Here is a 13,637-nt window from a genome sequence, read left to right on the forward strand (position 1 = left end):
GCTAATAAAGCAACTTTGAATTGAATTGATTTGAGAGAGAGAGAGAGAGAGAGAGAGAGGGAGAGAGAAATGGAAAAGAAATAGAGATGGAAAGGAAATAGAGATGGAAAAGAAATAGAGATGGAAAAGAAAGAGAGAGAAGAAAGAAGTATAGCACATACACAGCAATGAATTATACAGACCTGACTGTCAGTTGTAATGAAATTAGCCATGCCAAAGATATAGGGTGAGCCGGTCAATGCGTGTACATATTTTATGATATGGCTATGGACAACATATAGACAAGCCCTGCTCCTCACCTTGAACTTTTTCTGGTACACTAGCTGATTCTTCTGTATTGAAAACCACCGCCTAACGAGAGAAAGAGAGAAGGAGAGAAAGAGAGAGAGAGAGAGAGATGGCATGGAGAGAGATAATAATGCAACAATAACAGGAAGGAACACTGCAAAAGAGAGATTCAGTGGGTTTACGATTAATAGAGAGAGAAGTGACTGACTGAGTGATAAATAAATTAATGAATTGACAGATTGAATGAACTATTGGCTGTTTCAATAGCCAGTTGAGTGGATCATAGATTAAGTGATTGGTCTACGGCCTGAGCGATTCATTGGTTTGTTGATTTAGTGCTAGATCAGCAGTTAATTGACCGACTGATTGATTCCTCTGGCTGTTCTTACCTGCTCCATGTCTTGAATGCATTGCTGGCTCTCTTGTAGAGGTAGCCCTCCATGACGATCCCCGTGGCCGAGTCGGCACAGTAGTCCATGATGGAGTCATCATAGGACATGTCCTGGTGAGGTCAGCACGCGGTTACCACGGAAACCAGGCCCGGAAGAGGACAAAATTAAATCCATGACAAATCATGATCATCAATCACTGCCATGTATATGAACGGACCCCTACTAATCATCTTTTCACAGGTCTACTAGGGGGGGTTTAGTGGCCATCAATTTTAATGGACATATATGGAGTACCACTGGTCTACAGCTTTAAAAACTTATTTTGAGGTGTTCAAGCCTCTCTCTCTCTCTGTCTGTGTTCACCTTCTTCTTTATGGCAGCGTGCCTCTGCTCCATGTCTCTCTTCTCCCGAGCTGCATTCAGGACCAGCTGGGTTTGCTAGACAGACAGACAGACAGACAGACAGACAGACAGACAGACAGACAGACAGACAGACAGACAGACAGACAGAGAGGAGAGAGAGAAAGAAAACAAGCAAGAAAAAAAAATATGGTTATATTGGTAAATGACAGAATGAATAACACAGAGATGAACAGAAATAAATGACAGACAAAAATACATTGCTAGATAAACAGATACAAAGGTAGAAAAAAAAGAGTAGAGAAAAAAGTCTCTCTGATATTTCCTCTGTGCTTTAGTGATAAAACCAGTCCACTGAGAGACTGTCTGATAGAGTAGCCATGAAGAAAGCAAGATAATAAAAAAAGGAAAATGGAAACGGGGATCTGGAACCAATCCTGGTTAGGATAACTGGAAGACTTCCGAAAGAGAAACAGGAAGCAGGAAGTGTTGGAACACTTCCCATTTCCTGTACAGAATCCAGGTCAGAGAAGAGATTAAAATTCTCGCTCTCTTTCCCTGTCATTCTTAGTCTCTCTCTATTCTCTCTCTCTCTCTCTCTCTCTCTCAACTGCTCACAGAAGCAGTGCATTTTCAACTTGCACTGTCTTTTATCTTGTGCCATTTCCTGCCGTGTCAGGAAGTGTGTTGCGTTTGTGGCCAGCAGAAGGTGAGTGTCCTTCCGCTCACTCGACTGCACTCAAACATCTTTCCAAAAACGCTTTGTAACCTCAAAACTAAGCTTTTTGCGTGGATCTTTCCCTGCAAAAAGCTGCACACCCTTTTAACACCCAACTCAGGATCTATCCCAGGCCTCCACATACCGCACATCCTTCTAACACCCAACTACTATTACTTCTAAATTCCATAATGGCGGAAAAAACTCTGATTACCGTTAGGCTCTGTGTGCATGAAGAATCTCATCTAGGATGCTGCTATGTAAGGTGCATGATAATACACAAAATAAACATAAAAGCTACATTCATAAATGCTTTTTTCTTCCATGCTGCCGCAATAGAACTTCCCATTTTGACGTATTTCACAAACATAACTTTCCAAACAAACCCAGTCACAAATACAAAAAAAAAAAACTGATGCCATAGGCCTACTTCTGCCAATTAAACTTTACAACATGGGCCATTTCAACTGGCCACTAGCGAGCCTCACCACTTTGCTGTCGTGCATCTTCATAGGCGCAGTTCACACCGTGAAGGTTGATTTCTAGAGGAGCGTGTGCTAATTCAGTGCTCATGGTCAATCCATGTTATCGCTTGAGGACCTCCGTAGCCATGCAAACATTCCATGTGGTTTAGATGAAGGGGTGCTGAGGTGTGAGAGACCAGGATCTGGTCTATGTCACAGTGCAGCACCCATTGAGACACAGTGCAGGACTGCTTGGTCTGAGATGGTTTTAGATGCCTTCGCCTGGACTAGGATATGTCATCTTCCCCCAATTATATTTGTCAGCTCTAATCATGGTTCAGTTGCCAGCTCAAAAACACACACACACACACACACACACACACACACACACACACACACACACACACACACACACACACACACACACACACACACAGACAGACACACACACTGTTGTTATGGCAGTTGGTGTGTGTCATGTGAAACATTTCCTGTTATTGCCCTGTTGCCAGCTTCCTGTAAAGATGACTCGTCACGCTGGCCATGCTGTCCCATGATGCAATAGGGTCATGCTCATATCCAGAGATCCAGGGTCTCCACTGTCTTTGAATCAAACCTTCAGTTTCCCTCTCAATTCTACTTGACCCTCTTCAGATATTTTTCCATCTTATTTCAGGCTCATTCTTCTCTGTTTGAATTAGTCTAATCTCTGACTGGTATCTGCCGTCCCCTCTGCTATCTCCTCACCGTTTCCTCCGTTATGCCCTACATCCATCATTTCTTGTCATCTTGTTCTCGTCATGTTCTTTATCGCCTCGGTGCCCCTCACCCCTCTCTCTCTCTCTCTCTCTCTCTCTCTCTTACCTCATCGCTCAGGTTCTTTCTGTACGTCTCCAGCTCCTTCAGGGACTGATGGCCCTGCTGGAAGAACTGCGCCTGGGCCTCCATCAGAGAAAGTACCTTTGCACACACACACACACACACACACACACACACACACACACACACACACACACACATAAAAGCACAGACATAAATGAATGCATGAACACATACAAGAACATAGAAGAATACACACAGAAATCCCTTGAGGAAAAGGTATTTTCAACTTCAGTAAAAGGCCAGTGTCAAACTTACTGCATTGAGGACCTCTGTCTTCTTCTTGGACTCAATGACATTGATCTGCAGAGGAGGGAAGGACACGGGATGAATATAATGGAACCAAGAAGGGAGACATTGGTAGCACAGACAAGACAGAATAGAATAAAAGACCAAGTGGAAAATAGGGAGTACAAGGAGAGGTGAAGAAAAGAGAGAAGGATAATAAAAGACACCACCCAAGAGGAAGGAGGAGCAGAAATGACAGGAGTGGAAAGAAAGAGGGGAGACAAAGGCAGAATATGAAGAGTGGCAGGAGAGACGCTGCACAGAGGACAGGATAGCATAAGGTAGTGGAGGACAGAAGGTGAGAGGAGAAAACAGACATAGGAGAAGAGGGAGGGGTATGAGGAGAGAGAGAACAGTAGATGAAATGAGAAGAAAGAAGGAGGAGGGTGCTGAACAAGAAGAGCGGAGAAAGGAGGGGTAAAGGAGGACGACACTGTTGGCCCTTTTTGACCAACAGGGAACGGGTTCTTGAACCGGTTCCGTCCGGGTTTTTTTTAACCTTGGTGCCATCTAGTGAACCACCCGTTTTAAGTGGAGCCATTGAAATCAACGATTGCACTGGAAGAAACAACTTTCTTTTGGTTTAAAAACAGTTACAAATTTGGTGCGCGAACCCGTTCCCTGTTGGTGGAAAATGGGCATGAAAGAGTCGAGGAAACAGAGCAGGGGCATGAGAGGGCATGAGAGGGCATGAGAGGGCGATGCTGTTAAGAACACATGAGAGGAGAGATGCTGAGAGCAGTGGAGAGGCCCGCCCGCTCCAGTTAGCTGCTGCAGTGGGCAGCTGTAGCTGCTGGCTGGCTGTGTGGCTGGGTGTATTAATAGCCATCAGCTGGTAGCCTGAGGCGTTGGCTGTGCGCTGTGGTGGATTTCAGTGAGAAGGCGTCCAGAGACCGAGGTGGGAACCACTGCTTTTGTCCTGCTTCCCCCCGTCCATGGCTCTGCTTGAGCTTACGCAACCACACCTATTAATACACCGACGGCCTTCAAGCAGCCGCGCTGACAAGCATCCACTGTCTGCCGCAGACGTTAATGCCGCCAAAGGGTTCTGCCCTCCGCATTTTGTATGTAGGTGTTTAGAGTATAAAGGTGCGATGTGTAAACAGTGTGTAGTTGTAATGTTTGCATGTTAGTGTGCGAGCATATGTAGACAGCACTCACACCATGTGAGTGCGTTCTCAGTGAGCGTGAGCGGGAGGAGGGTGTACAACGTTTGAGTTTGTGTGAGTGAATGTGTGTTTGAGTGTGTTTATTTGTGTTTGTGTTTGTGTGAGTGTGTTTATTTGTGTGTGTGTGTGTGTGTGTGTGTGTGTGTGTGTGTGTGTGTGTGTGTAAATGGGTCATGCATTTAAACAACCTCCTCTTGTGGTGAGAAAGCAAGTAGAGATGAAGGTTTGGTCATGAGTGGACTAATGTAAGTGTATGTGTTTTGACACCTTGCAGCATAATGCCTGCAAACTGAAGTGTGTGTTGAACACCCCAAAGCATAAAACCTTATGTGCACTGGGTAAAGTGTGTGTGCACTAGTATATGTGTACGTGTGAATATATACACAGTAAGTGTAAGTATATGACTTCATGTGTGTGTTTGTACAAATGTGCTTGTGTGTGAGAGTATCTAAATACATGTAGGGGTATATTTGTACAAAATAGTCTGCCCGTGTATGGAGGCATTTCACTAATAAGCCAAATTTATGGTCGTCCGTTTACGCAGACACGCAGAGCCCTCTCCGTCGTTGCAAACCCTCTCCAAGCACCTCTCCGTGGCCTGACGTGCACCTCCCAAATTTTGTAACTATCCGTCGAAATGACGGAGAGCCCCCAGGGCTGTGATGGGTCCAACCCATGCTGTTTACCTTGTGGGTAGTAGCATGCTAACATTAGATCGCTGGCTTAGACACCCCGCAAATCCCCTCAGACGTATTTTTCAGTTCCAATAACGGGTTTTTACATTGCACAGTGTTTATTTCTCGATAACTTAAAAAAAATCTAAAAAAACAAAAGTCAAACAAACAACTTTTATTGCTGTTTACCTTGTGAGTAGTAGCATGCTAACATTAGATAGGTGGCTCAGACACCTTGCAAATTCCCTCAGACTTATTTTTTCAGTTCCAATAACGTGGTTTTTACATGGCACAGTGTCTATTTGTCGGTAACTTAAAAAAAAATCTAAATTAAAAAAAAAAGGGAAACAAACAACTTTTATGTACAAATACGACCATCTACGGAGTTTGGTTCACCATCTTTTTTTTTCATTGCCTTGCGACACCCACCAACCGACAAAGAACTATATATGTTCACGTCTGCGTGACCACTCAGTAACGCATTCGTAGAAGTATTACGGCACCTTTAGAGTGAGTATGTTTGCTCCCACACTATGTTTTGCAGTGTGCTGCTTTGCCTCAATACTATCCATTGTATGTGATTTGATATTTGTTCACTCAACTTCAAGTTCGATTCAACTACTAGCACTGCATACCCTTATGTGTCCATCTGTCTGGCTACAGGTGTGTGTTCTTCGTGTGTGTGTGTGTGTGTGTGTGTGTGTGTGTGTGTGTGTGTGTGTGTGTGTCTGTGTGTAAATGGGTCATGCATTTAAAGAACCTCCTCTTGTGGTGAGAAAGCAAGTAGAGATGAAGGTTTGGTCATGAGTGGACTAATGTAAGTGTTTTGACACCTTGCAGCATAATGCCTGCAAACTGAAGTGTGTGTTGAACACCCCAAAGCATAAAACCTTATGTGCACTGGGTAAAGTGTGTGTGCACTAGTATATGTGTACGTGTGAATATATACACAGTAAGTGTAAGTATATGACTTCATGTGTGTGTTTGTACAAATGTGCTTGTGTGTGAGAGTATCTAAATACATGTAGGGGTATATTTGTACAAAATAGTTTGCCTGTGTATGTAGGCATTTCACTTTCTGGGTGAGTATGTTTGCTCCCATACTATGTTTTGCAGTGTGCATGCTTTGCCTCAATACTATCCCGTGTATGCGATTAGATATTTGTTCACTCAACTTCAAGTTCAATTCAACTACTAACACTGCATACCCTTATGTGTCCGTCTGTCTGGCTACATGTGTGTGTTCTTCATGTGTGTGTGTCTGTGTGTGTGTGTGTGTGTGTGTGTGTGTGTGTGTGTGTGTGCGCCTTCACGTGTGTATCTGTATCATCTGACCTCCAGCACGTAGTCCAGTGCTCCTGATCTGAAAGCCTTGCGGGCGTTGAGCAGGGCGTTGCTGGCCTCCTCGATCTCGTGCTGCTTGCCCCGTGGCACGTTGGCGTTCTTGCTCAGAGTGCTGTCCAGCGTCTCGCTGCAGCGCTCAAACTCCTTACGCACGTCCTTAAATCGCTTCACGTCTCTGGGGAGACACACAGACAAAGGATGAGAGAGAAGGACAATAAGAGGGTGAGAGCACCTTTTTTTATGGTATGTTTGAGAAGAGAGAGAGAAAAAGAAAGAGAGAGGAAAGAAAACTGGTCATAGGATGTAACGGTAGAGTGTACGTGGTGTATTACCTTTGTGTATAGGTGAGTGTATGTGCTTGTCAGCATGTGTGCATACATGCAGACACAACACAAGCACACAGTGACTGAGTATACACAGGTGCTGTAAATGAGTTTCCCAGAGAGGAACATATAACAGTATAGAGGAAGATCTATTGTGCTTGTGTGTATGTGTGCGTGTGCGTGTGCGTGTGCGTGTGCGTATGAAAAAAGGGAAAAAGTGACATGCATCTAAGACCAAATAGCAAAGAACAAAAATGGTTAAAGGGTCTTTATGTGTGAGATTGTTTATATTTAGGAGTGACTGTGTTGCATGTGTGTACATGTAGAATAGACGTGTGAGTGTGTGTGAGTGTGTGTGTGTATATGGCAGGGATTCCACCAGATGAAAGTGAGATATTCAGCTGTGTGGGCATAGGCTGTTTGTTTACATGAGCCAGAGGGCTGTGTCTGTGTTTCTGGAAGCTCAGGATTGTTAGGGAGGGGATTGCTGTTGCTGAGTGTAGCCAGTCTATCTGAGCAAGACCAGATGAGAGAGAGAGAGAGAGAGAGAGAGAGAGAGAGAGAGAGAGAGAGAGAGAGGGAGAGAAGGAGAGAGAGAGAGAGAGAGAGAGAGAGAGAAGGAGAGAGAGAGAGAGAGAGAGAGAGAGAGAGAGAGAAGGAGAGAGAGAGAGAGGAGGAGGGGAGGGAGAGGCGCCAACAGGGAAAGACATTAATAGGAGACACAGATTCAGACAAGAGTCAAGGGTGCACTCACTCTTTGACAAAACTCTGCAGTTTCATCTTCACATTCTTCTGTATAGACTCAATGGCCTCCTGCAGAACACGAGAGAGGTGGTGGAGGAGGAGAGAGAGGTAACATTACAAACACAGACAGAAGGAATGCAGTGACGAGAGAGAAAGGAAGAAGAGGATAGAGGAGCAAGAGCCAGGAGTTTGGGGAGGGGAGAAAGCAGAGGGGCATTACATCACAGTAATTAGGCCTGGTCGTTATAAAATTAGGTTGCCACTGGTAACGAGAATCACAAACACCGCAAACTCACCCCCTGTGCGTCCAGAATGATAGAGAGCTTTTTGGAGAACTTATCCAAACACTCCTAAACAGAGAAAGAATAGAAACAGAGGGTTTAAGCAGCGACGTAAAAGCCTTTAGCAGCCTAAGCATTAGCATTCCTGGTACTAGATTAATGCCAAAGCCTTGCAAGTCAACACAACAAATGAAATAGAGAGGCTACACTTTCCGCTGAAGGCTTGGGTCTTAATCCCTCTCACTATGAATCTGACATCTGACCCTTGAGATCTACAGTAAGGGGGTAAAAGAATGTCCTTTTACCATGGAATCATCTCTGTCTGGTTGGATTATGTGGGTATGGGCAGCGTTAATTACTTTAATTTCACTGTATGTTCCACTTGTTCCACTCTGTGTTCCACTTTTGAGGAGTTTTGCGAAGTGGAGATGGCGTAAAACTCTATATTTGTTCTCTGATCAAAACATACTTTTATTAACCTTTAGCAGTCTGCTTCATTTTAAGTGTGTTCGTGAAAAAGGAGAAGCTGTTGGATAACAAACAGGTATAGTTGAAATGAAGACCAGTGTTCCTCAAAAGCTGCTCTGCTTCAAGCCCGCAGTGTGTTTAAAAAATTCGATGGACAAGGCCGTAAAGGGTGTTCCTGCCAGGCGGCAGTAACAATGATGGAGGGCTGCCAACCAAAAGGAACACCACCATCCCTCAAAAGCTGTTTTCAACTTTTGATGTGTGCCTGCCATTGTCTGAGGTCCTGCACTGAGAAACTGTTTGAAAGGTGAGCACTCCATACTACACAGTTATGCTACCCACTATAGGTTGCAATTTTGTCCCTCTCTTTCCAATAGCTGTGAATGCTTCATTCCCATTGTAGACATGAAGGTTAACCCTCTATGGTATGGTGTTGCCATATGGCTAAATGTTCTTCATACATTTCTGGTGAATGATCAAGAACTGCAACATTTTGAGATGTTGGAAATAAAACGGCAGTCTTCAACGTGCCGTTTTCATGCCATTCTTTCCCGCGGTCACAAGAGAGGAGAAAGTGGCAATATGTTCTCCTGAGGAAAACCTCTGGCCCACGTACTTAACACACCAGAGCTGGTTTGGCTCATTCACTGCTAACAAGATTTAGCTGGAATAAAACGGTTTGATGCGGTTGTTTCCCGTGACCCAATTGTATTTCACAATTATGAAAGAAATGATTGTGTCGTTGGGAGTGAAAGCACAACATGGAGGAAGTTGCCTACTTCAGCTTTGAGGCTCTTACCCAGCTTGTTTGACTCCTCCTGGAAATTTCAGTTCATTAAAAAACAGTCACATTGTCTTATATAAATGTCATTAACGGTGCACACAGGGAAGTAGACTTTGAAGTTACTCTCCAAGATGAGCAGCGGAAATTCCTGGATGCTTCAGGTAAATCTCAGATCTCTTCTAAATGCAAATGTGATTTAACAGGGAGAACGGTCGACCGGGCACTTAACCAGTTCAATTACACCTCAGTCGTTGCCAGCTCTTGAGCCGCCCAACCTGTTCTTACTCCAATGTTCTCTGAAGGGCGTGTGGACGTGTGGTTGCCAGGTGTGGATCAAAATAAACCACAAATGTCTACAGAGTCCAAAGCAAGAGTCCAACGATGACTAAGAGTACCTAAGGTAAACGTTTAAGTCTCATAGACAAGGAGAGGAGGGCCCCTCAGTGTTTTGTGTCAATGCTGTTCCTGTAGCTCTGTGAACACCTAGGTCATGGGCTAGGTTCCTAGGGAGCACACATACTGATAGTATATGATACTTAATGCATAGGTGGAGGAATACACAGTAAATGGTCCATTTTAAATCAGGCTTTTCTGGTGGCTCACCTCTTGGTACAAAACACTGGTTCTAGTCAGTACTCGACTAAGGTGGCCTTCCAGTCACATGGTAATCTATTTGAATATTAATAGCATGACGCAAGAACAATTTTTAAATGGAGAGACATTCCACATAACTGCACTGCTGAAAAACATGGTGACATGTTGCGCAGTGAGTATTTCAGTTATTCTGAAAGAGGCAGTGACAGTAATTAAAAAAAGTCTTATCTGCAATCTGCAATGTAAAAAACATACTTTGGTCGTATTCTGTTTGGTATTCCTGTTCATATTTTGTTTGGTATTTCCTTTCATAATGACTCTAGTTGTTAGGCGCATGCCAGTGTGAAGGAGATTGCGTGCAGCCCTCGTCACTCACTGGATGTCTTGTATCGGGCCCTATCTGAGAGTCCTGGAATGTTACATTTCTGTGATAAGAAAAGCCTGTGCAGTGATAATGCAACAGCTCAGAAACACACCACGTGACACAGTGGGCTGTGGTTAAGATGCAGACTATTGCTGTCTTGTATCACCCCCTCCAATTTAGACTGGCCACAGTCTCCACCAGATCACCTTACTTCTTCTCTTTTTTTTCTTCCATCTTCATATTTTGCTACTTGCTGAAAGTGCATGTTTAAAGCAATGGCATGTGTCATGGAGCTGGGTGTTGGTTTAGCATGCAGGCCTCAGCCTCATGGCCTGACTCACCCCCATGGTGGTGTCGCTGGATTGATGGTGACGTAGCTCTCTCAGGCCCACGACAAAGTTCTTGCTGTTTTGGCAGAAGACCTTCCCGGCCTCCAGCATGGTGTGGCACTGCTTCACCAACTAAACACACAACACAACACAACACAAAACAGACACACACACACACACACACACACACACACACACACACACAACACAACACAAAACAGACACACACACACACACACACAACACAACACAAAACAGACACACACCCAGTTGCATGCAGAGACAGACAGACACACCCAAACATGTATACAAAACCACAGCGAAACGAGACAACCACACACAAGGGGGGCAAAAATACAGAAATGAAGACAATCAGACAATCAGACAACAAGGCATGTTCAGATACGTCACACTTTACACAGAAGGTGAGACACTGATAACACAAGGTAATTTGACCTTTATGGATGGTGTTGGGGTATGTGTGGTCAATTCATTATATCACATGTTTATTACTGAAACTGGTCACAATCTGCGTCTTTCCTACTTCTACTTAACAGAGAAGAGAAATGGTGGAAGCACAATAGCATTCATTTAAGCACGGGCTGCAGTCAAACACTCTGCTTAGCAATGTACCAAAGTGAGTGAAATGACCCGGAACAATCTAAGTATCACCATGACAAGAGGTGATCAAGTTCTCTAAATGCTGAAGGAAAGGTGCTTCAATGCTTCCTGTCTTATCTCCTGTAGTATAGGGTACACTAGACCATCCTTTTAGGAAAGGAAAGGCGATAGTACCGCCCCACAATTCCTTGAGGCAGTAACAACAACCCAATCAACGTGACCCACGTCAATAAAATCCACGTCGCATAATTACGTGTAGCCGAGAGTAAGTGCAGTTGGATTATCTAAGTGCCATGGTTGTCTTTTCCTAGGTCCTTATGAACCGAGGTCAAGGAAAAGTGGTTAGGAAAGGACAAAGAACGTAATTTATTTGACTATTTGACCACAGCCACGGTGTTGTGGAGGGCAGGCCTGACAACAAACAAAGGATGGGGAATCGTGAGCGTTTGTGACCACGAGCAACTGGGCATACCTTTCCCCTCTTTTTCAGGAGACAATAGAGGGGAGAAGCACATTGGGGATGGTTCCTCTTTTTAGCAGAGTAAAAGTTCTAAACAACATACACACCCTCTCTGTTACGTCTATCTCGCTGCTTCTTGACGTGTGTCAAACGTAGCCAAAGTGTCTCTCTCTACCACAGTTACGTAGAAATCCCTTTTGGTTTGGTGCTTCATAGGAAACTAGCACTACTAGGGATGTGTGCCGAGCTCAATGTTTTTTTCACCATTGCCCTTAATGATTCCAAGGAAAGCGTTGCTCATGAGGGCAACACTTCTGCTTTGAAATGAGATGTATGAAATCCCATTGGGGAATTGGGAACGTCTTTCTGAGGTGATGTTTACGATTTGGGCCTTTGTGAGACGTTTCTGAGAATTTTCTTCTTTCTTTCTTTTGCCACGATTGCTCAGTGATATTCCCAAATAAATCACGTTCATCAAAAATCATTACAAATGTGAGGTAATAGGAAAGCTATGTTGAAGAACATATGCTCATGTTTTGTTTTTCCTCCCATGCTTTCAGTCTCTCACCTTGTCAAGTCGCGTTTCCAGTTCACTAACATCTCCCTCCACCACTTCAATATCCGCCCTGGGGGAGAAACACACAATACACATGGTACACAAAAACTTTACTCCAACACACACACACACACTCATACACACACACACACACACACACACACACACACGCTTACCTCACACACTGGCTTGAGCAACAACAGATGCTTGCACAATGCTTGTCTGCATAGCTTTGCAATGCATTTGTTTGCTTTGCTGCACTGCAACCTTTTGCTAAACTTTGAATGAAAAATGGGGCTTTCGCTAGGCTTTTCCACTGGTGGGTGACAGTGGGTCATGAAATGTAATGGACCACCAATTGTGTGTGTTTTTTGTGTATGTGTTAAAAATGAACACAGTGTGTGTTAGACATGTGGTAAGATGAGATGCCAGTGGAGAGTTGCCACATGCATGCAGGAGTACACAGGATTATGCCCAGTCAGATGGCCAGGCAACAGGGAGTCTAACTGTGTGTGTGTGTGTGCGTGTGTGTGTGTGTGTGTTTGAGTGTGTGTGTGTGTGTGAGAGAGAGAGATACATCTTAGTGATTGAGTATCACTGATCTCTTTTTCTCTCTCTGACATACACCCCCCCACACACACAGCTGAACATTTGTCTATGTGGTTTCCGCTAGTTTTAACAGAGGCAGAAAGAGGGTTGCAGCAAGTATGAGTAAGAGCGAGTGAGCGAGCGACAGACAGAGCACCGAAAGAGAGTGTGACAAGCTTTCAGGAGGTCTCTGTGTGTGTGTGTGTGGGGGGAGAGAGAGAGAGAATGACAGAAAAACAGAGGTCTAGTTTTCCACCCCTTTTTCTGCAGGCCGATATTCAGCTGTTGCCACTGGATGATTGATATTCAAATAGGCCCAGGGTAGCGTAACCGATTCACTGAAGGTGCCAACAGGTTTGGCTGAGCTAAGTGAGGAAAGAGTGGGGACAAACAAACTCAGCAGAGAGGGACACCGCTTGTGGTACTCCCTTTCATATGGGTTACTAACCTGGCAACAGTTGATAAGTGTGTGTGTGTGTGTGTGTGTGTGTGTGTGTGTGTGTGTGTGTGTAAGTAACAGCTAGAGAGGGACCTAAGCTTTCGGCAGCAATCCACCCCTGAAACACACTTCCTGTCCCGTTTATCACCAAAGTATCTCTCGCCTCACTTCCTGTTACAAGCTGCTGTTACAACCCCACCACCACCACCACCACCAGTTCCCTAGCAACAGGAGGCAGTGTAGTGTGAAGTGGTTCCCAGAGCCCATGGACCCACTCTTTCTGTCTCTGTGTTGATACTTTAGCCGCTCAGTACTGTCCTCAGTGTGTACAAGGCAACCAAGAGATAATTCTGCAGCTATGCTTGCACGTGTGTATGAGTATGAGTGTTCACATGAGAATAGGTTTTATGTTTTAAGATGTGTCCGACAGTGTGTGTATGGAAAGGCATGGGTATGTTTCTCTCTGTATTTGTTAATGTTATAGATGGAATGTCTTCGTTGTGTGTGTGT

General features: G+C 44.4%; 1 protein-coding gene across 2 annotated transcripts in view; it reads right to left on the bottom strand.

Annotated features, from left to right (window-relative positions):
* The window catches only part of acap1 (ArfGAP with coiled-coil, ankyrin repeat and PH domains 1), a 25,027-nt gene extending 12,790 nt beyond the window's left edge, over positions 1-12,237 (bottom strand). Inside the window, exons 1-10 of one of the 2 annotated variants that reach the window (XM_031584641.2) lie at positions 12,113-12,237; positions 10,476-10,595; positions 7,940-7,993; positions 7,654-7,712; positions 6,568-6,751; positions 3,360-3,404; positions 3,087-3,182; positions 1,044-1,118; positions 678-790; positions 300-351 (exon numbers count right to left, since the gene is read on the bottom strand). In XM_031584641.2, the coding sequence (XP_031440501.1) occupies positions 300-351; positions 678-790; positions 1,044-1,118; positions 3,087-3,182; positions 3,360-3,404; positions 6,568-6,751; positions 7,654-7,712; positions 7,940-7,993; positions 10,476-10,595; positions 12,113-12,196 (882 nt within the window). In that variant the 5' untranslated portion in view covers positions 12,197-12,237. The remainder of the gene's footprint in view (positions 1-299; positions 352-677; positions 791-1,043; positions 1,119-3,086; positions 3,183-3,359; positions 3,405-6,567; positions 6,752-7,653; positions 7,713-7,939; positions 7,994-10,475; positions 10,596-12,112) is intronic. The other variant, XM_031584642.2, reaches the window with a different exon arrangement.
* Between the last annotated feature and the right edge of the window lie 1,400 nt (positions 12,238-13,637).

This window comes from Clupea harengus, chromosome 18 (assembly GCF_900700415.2).
Source record: "Clupea harengus chromosome 18, Ch_v2.0.2, whole genome shotgun sequence".
NCBI lineage: Eukaryota > Metazoa > Chordata > Actinopteri > Clupeiformes > Clupeidae > Clupea > Clupea harengus.